Source organism: Pinus tabuliformis, chromosome J (genome assembly GCF_031772625.1).
Source record: "Pinus tabuliformis cultivar Carrire ecotype Pingquan chromosome J, CPIR1, whole genome shotgun sequence".
Classification (NCBI taxonomy): domain Eukaryota; kingdom Viridiplantae; phylum Streptophyta; class Pinopsida; order Pinales; family Pinaceae; genus Pinus; species Pinus tabuliformis.
The window spans coordinates 183481891-183491302 of record NC_142295.1 but is presented as its reverse complement, the minus strand read 5'-3'; the positions used below and the strand labels follow the sequence as shown (position 1 = coordinate 183491302).

Genomic DNA, 9412 nt, shown 5'->3' with positions numbered 1-9412 from the left:
ACACGCAAGTTCCAAAATTTTAGACCTATTGCTCCATAGATGCTCGGAATCTCAGCAATTATTCCAGTTGAACGTGAATGTGAGTCATCACCATTGACCTCTGGAACCGAAATCGCAGAAATAGACTCACTGTACGGGGATAACTGGACATAATTGCAGATAAAGCAATCACATCAACCCACCAAAAGTGAAGAACGCCCCCCAACAAATCTCTTGTTATCCTCAACTTCATCCTTATCATCTTTGAATAGAGTGAATTTTTTTGGATGTTTGTTTAGGTAGAAATAGATGTTTCTATACTTTGTGTGAATAAAGGCTTGGAAAATAATTGGAAATAATTGGAAACATCGTTTTTTCGGATAAAATATTTGTAAATCTAGCGCAGATTGAGTAAAATCGATGAAACTAAGATGAGATAAAAAATCTATTTCGTCAAATTTTTGTTTGAAACAATTACTATTTCTACGAAGTTAGGTTAACCTATCCGCTTTGGCTGAGATGGATGCAATCGATTCCCGGAATATGAAGCATCTGGTGAAGTTATTAGTGGTAGTTTGAGGGAGAAACCACTAATCATGAACTATAAATATCTCCGAGCTTCAGGCTCTCGTACATGGCTGTGTTTCTTCTCTATTGCAGATATAGATTTCTGGACGTTGTCAAGAAGAACAAGAACAGAAAAAACTTGATGTTTATGAGGATTTTGATCAGGGTGCTTTAGAATTTTTATCAGGGTGCTTGAGGTCTTTTATCAGGATTTTGATCATTTCGAATTGGCACAATGTAGGTCGTGTCATATAGATGTTTAAAAGTGGGATCTTGAAGAAAAATATTAAAAGAAAGATCTTGGGTGCGCCTGGATAGAAGTAATTTTATGTTTGGCAGTTTCATATTGAAGAAGCACTATCATATTTACATGCTGTTTAGTGAGGCCATGGAAGAGTTTAGTGAAGAGGATATATGGGGTGGTTTTAATGATGCCGAAACCAAGGAGCTTGGCTTAGGGGAAAACCGCTATAGCGTCGTTGCAGTATGCAGATCGAGGGGATCAAAGCTGGAAGGGAATAGTAATACTAGCAAGAGATCAGTGAGAATTCCTAGGAGGGAGCCTTGCCATGAAGAGAACAGTAAAAGGATATTGAGGTATCGGTCTACACCTGTGAATATCCCCGACTGTTCTCAAATGGTATGGAAAGAAAGGAAGAATGAGATCAATGGTTGGAGAAGAAGTCATGAGAGAGTTGATGATTATGGAAATGAAGACGGTGATGGTAGGGATTTTGAATGGATCCCACCTCATGAGCTCGTTGCCAGGCAGCTTGCCCAGAGCGAAATACCTGAAATGTCAGTGTATGAAGGCATCGGAAGAACACTCAAAGGCAGAGATCTCAGCCAGGTTCGAACTGCTGTCTTGACGAGGACTGGTTTTATCGAATGAAATTCATTCTGAGAGAGAACAAGATCTATGTATTCCGAATTCCAAAACATAGATCTAAATTCCTGGTTCATGGATTTGTTATCGATCACTTTGCAATTCAAATCAATAAATGTTTTATTTTACTTGGTGCTTTCCGACAGTTCCACGCATCGAAAAGTTTGCCACTGGCTCTATCTTCATGTTGTCGAAAACATAGCAGAGAATGTAAATATTAATTTGTTCTTTTATCCTCTATACAAGGTGTCAAGAGTAATGGATCACTTGGCAATTGAAATCAATGAAAGTTTCATTTTCACATGGTGCGTTGTCAAAGGTCCACTCACGATCGGAAAATCTAATTTCATTAGCTCTCTGTTCTCGAAAATATAGCAGAGTTTGTACCAACTATTCTTTCTTTTATAAGTATAATACGGCTTGCACGAAAACTGTCACACGGTAAGAAATTGAAGAAGCATCGCAAACATCGCATCTATTCAGTTATGAAAGTTATCGTTGAAGGTATGATTTATGAACCAAAATGTGAAGTATTTGGGGACATTGGGGGATATTTATATATTTATTAGATTTGAAATATTTGTTTTACTAATTAATTTTTTTATCTAAATTTATAATTAAATACGTTATATATGGTATAGTTTTAAGTTTTTTTTCATAAATTTTAATATTAATTAATAAGTTTGTCAAATTAAATTAAATTTGAAATTTGTTTTATAACTTTAATTATAATTATCAAATTAGTTGACAATTGTTTTATTTTATTTTTAAGAAACATCGCAAAACTATGAAAACTAAATTTATTAGTAAATTGTGCTTTTTGGAACTAAAAATACTATAAAATCTCTATTTTTATTCATTAGTGTGTCTCAAGTTCTCATCTTAAAGTTCCCATCTTGTCCAAAAGTCTATAATATTTGGTAAGAATAGCTTTATTTACCTAAGGATTACCTAATGCCCCAAATCTTATTAACCAAAACTATCTCCACTTAAAAATGTTTCACATTCATCCTAATAGTAACCAATATCCACCATATTTTAGAACATCATCAATTTTTGGCAAGCCAAAAATATATGAGGAAAAACAATTGAAATACCAAGAAATGAAAACTAGACCACTAAAATGATTATTGTAACCAATTTGGATACAACCATAGAATCATAGAATATATCTACTCTTTTGCAATATACACATATTCTATTATACCATAATAAATGAAAATTGGACCACTAAAATGATTATTGTAGCAAATCTAGACACAACATTAGAATCATAGAATGTATTTACTTTTTTGCAATATACACATATTTTACTATAGCATAATAACATATATAAATTTGATGTAGAGGATATTTCAAATCAAACAAGTATTTAATGGAATAGAAAAACTTTGTTATGAGGATAAACCACATTAGTTGGTTGGAAATGTCAATGAAATCTTAAGAATGTGATTAATCCGAAAGACATTTATCTACATTATGAATCATAAAAATCTCAAATCTAACATTGCAATAACTAATAAAATTCTAATTTATATCTATTAACTACATCAAAATTTTATTAATTTATGAATGGAAAGAATAAAGAAACATTACATACTTCAAGAAAAATCGTCATAGACCAATGTCTAATATTATTAATTTAGTTGTTTAAAAAAAACTATTAAAATATATAATATACATATTTGGTTGAAATGAAAAACGTCGTCTTACCCAATATAATATTGATTTTTATATAACCACCATGAAACAAGTTATTATGAGTAGAATGAATAAGCTATGAAATAATTTGATATTCAAAACACTATGTCTTTAACATATTCATAATATTTGAACGTAGTAAAATAATGATTCAAAATCTTAATATATGTATTACTAATGTAAATTTGAATAAAGTTTTAATAAAATCAATCAAGTACTTAATTAAATGTAAATATCATATTATAAAAAATAAAATAATATTTCACACGTATTAATTATTTGGCAACATAACATTATTGGCGGTTTAAAATATATATATATATATATATATAATTGATTTTAAAATAAATAATTTTGAATAAAAAAATGTTTAAAAGTAATTACAAATTTTATCCCGAAAGAAAAAAAACTAGTTAGTTTTCTTTTCCTTTATCCACCATGTAAAAATATGTTTTTAAAAGTGAATTGAAAAACTACAGAACATTATAAAATTAATAAAACATAGATTTCAATAAATTAACAATAATATTATTAATATTGATGAGCCTCATAAATGAGTGATTATATGGGCTCATTTTACCTCCTAACATAGTCAAGTCAGCCATTCTCTTAGCTTATTCTATGATTTTCTGATTATATTTATGCTTATAGAGTGAGTTGAGTTAGTTATAATGCCATGTGGTCTAATATGTGTTTAATGCAGATTATTATTGAATTTTGAGGTCAAAGTCAAGGATCCAGTGGACAAATCGCATCAATAACTCGAAGTGGACAAAGGAGAGGACTTATAGGAGGGAATCCCCCTCATTTATTACTCCTCACTTCGAATTCCCCTTCATTAAGCTCGGAGTACAAGCATCCAAGTCATGCACTAGAAGGCAGTCGAGCAAGTGGAGGATGACTGATAATTATCTGTTTTGGGAGCTAAGCCTCCCTGATTTTAAGGAAGCTATTGATAGCATCATTTGTATAATTAGAGAGGCCTAGGGCCTCACTAGCGTCGGATTTTTGTTGGATTTTTGTTCTACTTTTGCTTATGTAAACTTTGCTCAACTTCAAGCTTATTATTTTGACAGTTTCATGTAATCTTGTTATTGTTTTGGAAATAAAGATGGAATCATTTTTGAGTTGGCACTGAGTTACCTCAGAGGGCTGAAGCTCTTGGGTTAGGGCCCAATCTAAGTAGCCAAGCCCCTCTTTACTTGTATTTTTATGTTTTATTTCATTTGTAGATTAGATTGATGTTAGATCTAATTCTTTTATGGTTAAGAATAGGTTGATTTTGATGATTCAGTAGTTTGCTTCCATTTGTGCTTCCTATGGCAGGTTAAGAAGTGATAAAGAAAAAATTCAAAAGGCTAGCAACAATGCCTTGGCCTCTCTTCCTCCCTTTGGGACCATGATCTGAGACAAAGACCCTCTTGCTGCCCCAAAAACACAGATTTTCCTCATTCATAGCACTTCTAGTGTTTGCACTCTTTTTAGTTGGTTAATAGCCTAGTTTGCTTTGCTTCAGAACTTCTTTTTCATGCTCACTTCTTTATTTACCATAGTCTTCTTCCATGCTTTCCTTTCTTGCAATAATTATCAAGATTTCCTTTCATAGATCACAATTTAGATTAGTTTGATGCAAAACTCTGTTTTTCTATATGCACTTGTTTCATTGCTTGGTTAACCTCACTAGTTGACTGTCAATTGTTCATGCGGCAGATATCTTCTAGCAGTAGGCTAGCCTATCAGTGATCCTATCCTCCATCTGATCCATGCCCTATAGGTCGCCCAAGTCTCCTCTCAATTCTGCCTTAGTTTCCTGCATTTTCCATAGAATTCCTTCCTCTCTCCCAGAGCAAATGCAATCATCTTTCTCTCTCCCAATGATTCTTCATAGACCCTAGGTGCCCTAACACTTCATTCCAACCCTCATCCACATTTTCCACCCACTCTCACACCCTCAAAACAGCCAAAACTACTCTCGGCCTCCTGTAGAACGTTGTTTTTCCTCCTGTAGATTTCCTTTGTCCTCCTGTAGATTTTCTTGTAGGCTTTCTTTTGAAGGCCGAGTGTGAGAAAAGCCTCTAGAAGGCTACTTGAGACCTCCTAAGACCCATCCACACCATCGAACATGCTCTCAAGTCCCAAAACCGCTCTTCAACACCACCTATTCATTGCCACATTCACAAACAATAAATGACATACATGTCAAATTCACATAAAAATACAGAAAAATCCAAAAAGATTTTTTTTGCTCATTTACTTCCAGAAATAGCTTAGTTAGATGTTGTTTACTTCTTTAAATAGATAGATGGAATTCTTTTCATGGTTTTCATAGTGCTTTCTACAAAAGTAGGATTAGTTGGTTAAGTAGGATTTACTTGGTTTGCTTTACATTTTAGTCTTTCTCATTTCTGCAGTTAGAGTCGTATCTGTAGAGTAGTCTTTCTTTCCTTTCATCACATATAGAACTTCTTCTGGAATACATAGAAGTTGGCTGGAGCTCCTAGTGATCTTTTACTAGCTAACCAAGTGACAACTTGCAATAAGAACTAGTGCTTGTGCATATAGCACTATTGCTTCCAAGTTTGTTACGAACTACCGGGTTGATAAGAGTAAAGAAGGAAGCCCAGGAGTTGCAGCATTATTGTTGCAATACTGGCACTCACCATCTTTTTGGCTCCATTGCCAAGGAAGCACCAGAGTATTATGTGATTACTGCTTTCTTCTATTTTCTTCTTGCAACATTCTACTAATAGTTTATTTCAACAAAAGTAGACTAGTCCTTTCTTTTCCTTCATTTATAAGTTTCCTTGCTTTCCTTTTCAATTCTGCAAATTTCATTTAAGCAAGAGTAGACTAGTCATTCCTCTCCTTCAAGCTCTACATTTCCTTGCTTTCCTCTTCAGTTCTGCAAATTTTGTTTTAGCAAGTTCACTTCAGCTAGTTGCAATTTGTTTTGCTCAATCAATTTCAGTTTTGCAAGTACTATAAGTGTGGGGAAAAAGAAACAAAAACAAGCCAAAAAAATTTCCTTTCATGCCTCGTAGAAATAGAGATAACTCAAGAAAATTTTTGTCCAACACCCCCACTTCCTCACACAGCCAACCTTCTATCTTCTTCGGTGGTTGCAATCAATAAGAACCCTTAGGTGAACAACCAGACATATTTGAAGAACCTATAGGGGAAGAAGAAGAAGAAAACATTTCTTTAGAGCCAATGGATGAACACATAAATGCTAGGGGGAATGGAGAAAGAATAGAGGGTACCTTTTCCATTCGGGAGACCAATGGGGACGCCAAAATGAAGAATATAAGCCCTTCTGCCCTACCTCATTTCCATGGTCTAACTACAGAAGATACTGACACCTTTTTGTTTGAGTTTGTTGTTATCTGTTGAACCTATGACTATGCAGAAGATGAGCAAATGTTGAAATTGTTCCCTTCTACTCTCAAGGACGTATGATTACGCTGATTCATGGGATTACTTGGAAATAGTATGACAACTTGGTCTTAGATGCAACAATCCTTTAACAACAAGTATCGAGACTATTGTAGGTCAAAAGATACTAAAGAAGAAATTTTTCGAATGACCATAAGAAGTGATGAGTCCCTGGAGGACTATGTAGAGAGGTTACAACTCAGTTACAAAAGGGCCGAGTGTACAATCAACCCTGAGTCTCTGAAGCTGGTCCTGCTCAGGGGAATTCGGGAAGATATTTTAGACACCCTCCATTTACTAGCCGGGGGAGACATCTACCAACTATCCTATGAGGACATAAAGACTATTTTTGGAAACCATTCTAGAGCAGCCAGAAAGAAAGGAAGGGCAGTCAATCCATAGCCAGTACCTCTTCCTCTAGCTCATCCATTAAAGAAGAAATTGGAAACATGGTGGAAGACTTTAAGAGTGAGATGTTGCAGACTCTTGCCATGCAAGTGGACACCTTGCATATTAGAAGGAAACAAGAGGAAGCGGAGAGGGCTTTGGCCATTTTTTGCCCTAGGTGCACCAGGAGGCATCCTAGGAATGAATACCCATTGAAATATATAGAAGTTTGTTCAGTCTGTGAAGAAAATCATTCTACGGACAAGTGTCCTTCCTTACCCTGACTTAAAGCTATATATTAAGGGGATGAGGGAGTCATTGAACAGCTCTATTACATAAACCAAAGGAGGCCGCATGGACCTAGACCATATCAGCAGGGGATGTAAGAGACATCTCAGGCATACTACAACCCCAACCAAGTGACATCCATACCTTCTTGGGCCCCCCCTGCTCATCCTTCTTGGTCCACACCTCCTCCTTGGTCCTTCACATCTCCATACCATGCCCAACTAGCACCCATTCATTTCAATCTTATTCTCAACCGCAACCTTAGTGGAAAGCATCTCATTAGGGGTGGAGGCCCCAATACAACTCTCCTCCTGCTCTTTTGCATCCACGACCTGGCCAACCACAACTGTTACCTCCTGCTTCACCAAAGAAACCCCAGATGCTTGCCCAGCCAAATCCGAACCCAAACAACAGACAGGCTCAGAAAGTGTATAGTGGGGAACCATCATGCCCAACTTATGTTATGGAGATTCAGGAAATTAACTTGTGATCTGGGAAAGTTCTCCTGGATAGCAAACCTCCACCTAGGGAGGTTGAGGAAGATAAAGAGGAAAGTGAACCTAAAGCAATTCCACCCTTTCTTGAGAGACTATCTATGACAGTACAGCCTACCCCAGAAGAAACTAAACTCCTAGGGGAATTAAAACACTTATGTGTGAAAACACCACTTCTCCAAGCCATAAAGGATGTGCCTATCTACAATAGGTTGATCAAAGACAAATGATTTAGGCATCTAGGAAGGCACAAGAGAGATGTCCCAACCATCAATGTCATAGGGAAACTGTCCGACTTGACATTGGGGCAGGTAATCTGTCCAAAGTATCTGGACCCTGGAAGCCCTGTAGTTAATGTCCACATCAATGGCACCATGATCCCACACACTCTGATTAATCTGGGAGCTGCCATTAATGTGATGACAAATGACACATTGCTCAAACTCAACCTCCAGTGCTCCTTGAGGAAGACCACGACCGTGCTACAGTTAGCAGACCACTCCACTGTGAGACCTAAGGGGATTGTTGAAGATGTGATGGTCTCCATTGATTCTTGGGAGTACCCTATTGATTTCTTTGTTCTCCAGCCAAAGACAAATCTCACTGGGTATCCTCTCATTCTGGGAAGACCCTGGTTGGCTACTGCTGATACCTATATCAGCTATTGAGCTGGGAACATGACCATAAACAATGGGCGTATGTCCAAGCTGTTGATCCTATATCCTCCTACCCAACCCTTGCTAGAACATGATTTACCACTCTGGTTGGAGGAGGAAGATGAGGATGAAGTCTATTCTGTACCGCTTTGTGCATTATAAATTGCCATGGGGGAAATCACCAGATGAGGACGATATGATTGAAAATATAATTCAGAATCCACTTCCCATTGTATCACCATTAGAGGACATAGTAAGAGAAACCCAAAACAACCCCTCAACTGATCCCTGTGCAGCTGAATCCACCTCTCTCCATGTTAAGAATATAGAGTTCGACCCAGAAATAACCTTGAAAATGAACCCATCCCTATCCACTTCCCAGGAGAAGGAATTGTGTAACCTGTTGAGGAAACACCTAGATGCCTTTGCCTGGAGTTATAAGGAGATGAAGGGAGTGCACCCTTCAGTATGTAGTCATCAGGAAACCTCAAAGGAGGATGAATCCAGCACTTAAAGATATTGTTAAGGAAGAACTACAGAAATTGCTTGATGCAGGATTCATCTATCCCATCTATAATAGTGAATGGGTCTCTCCTTTTGTGCTAGTGCCAAATAAAAATGGTACGTGGAGAATTTGTGTCGACTATCGGGAATTGAACAAAGCCACTAAAAAGGACCATTTTCCTTTACCTTTCATAGATCAAGTGCTAGACGGTCTGGCGAAGAAAAAGTTTTTCTCTGTCCCAGATGGGTTTAGCAGGTACAATCAGATTTAGATCAGCCCGAAAGACCAAGATCAGACCACTTTCACTTACCTTTGGAGTACCTTTGCATATCGGGTCCTTCCTTTTGGTTTGTGTAACACTCCCACCACTTTCCAAAGAGCGGTATTTAGTATATTCTTTGAATTAGTTCATGATGCAGTAGAGATGTACATGGATGACTTTACCTCTTATGGCTCTGACTTTCAGGAAGCCTTATCTAATCTAGGAAAAGTTCTAGACAGGTGTATTGAGATGAAC

The 9412-nt window shown here is 36.7% G+C and overlaps 1 protein-coding gene across 1 annotated transcript; it reads left to right on the top strand.

The window, feature by feature from the left end:
- Positions 1 to 463: 463 nt before the first annotated feature.
- On the top strand, positions 464 to 1735 carry LOC149226290 (protein S40-1-like). The gene has a single exon (XM_089375270.1). The coding sequence runs from the start codon at positions 875 to 877 to the stop codon at positions 1436 to 1438; it is 564 nt and encodes a 187-aa protein (XP_089231396.1). The 5' UTR covers positions 464 to 874; the 3' UTR covers positions 1439 to 1735.
- Positions 1736 to 9412: the final 7677 nt, after the last annotated feature.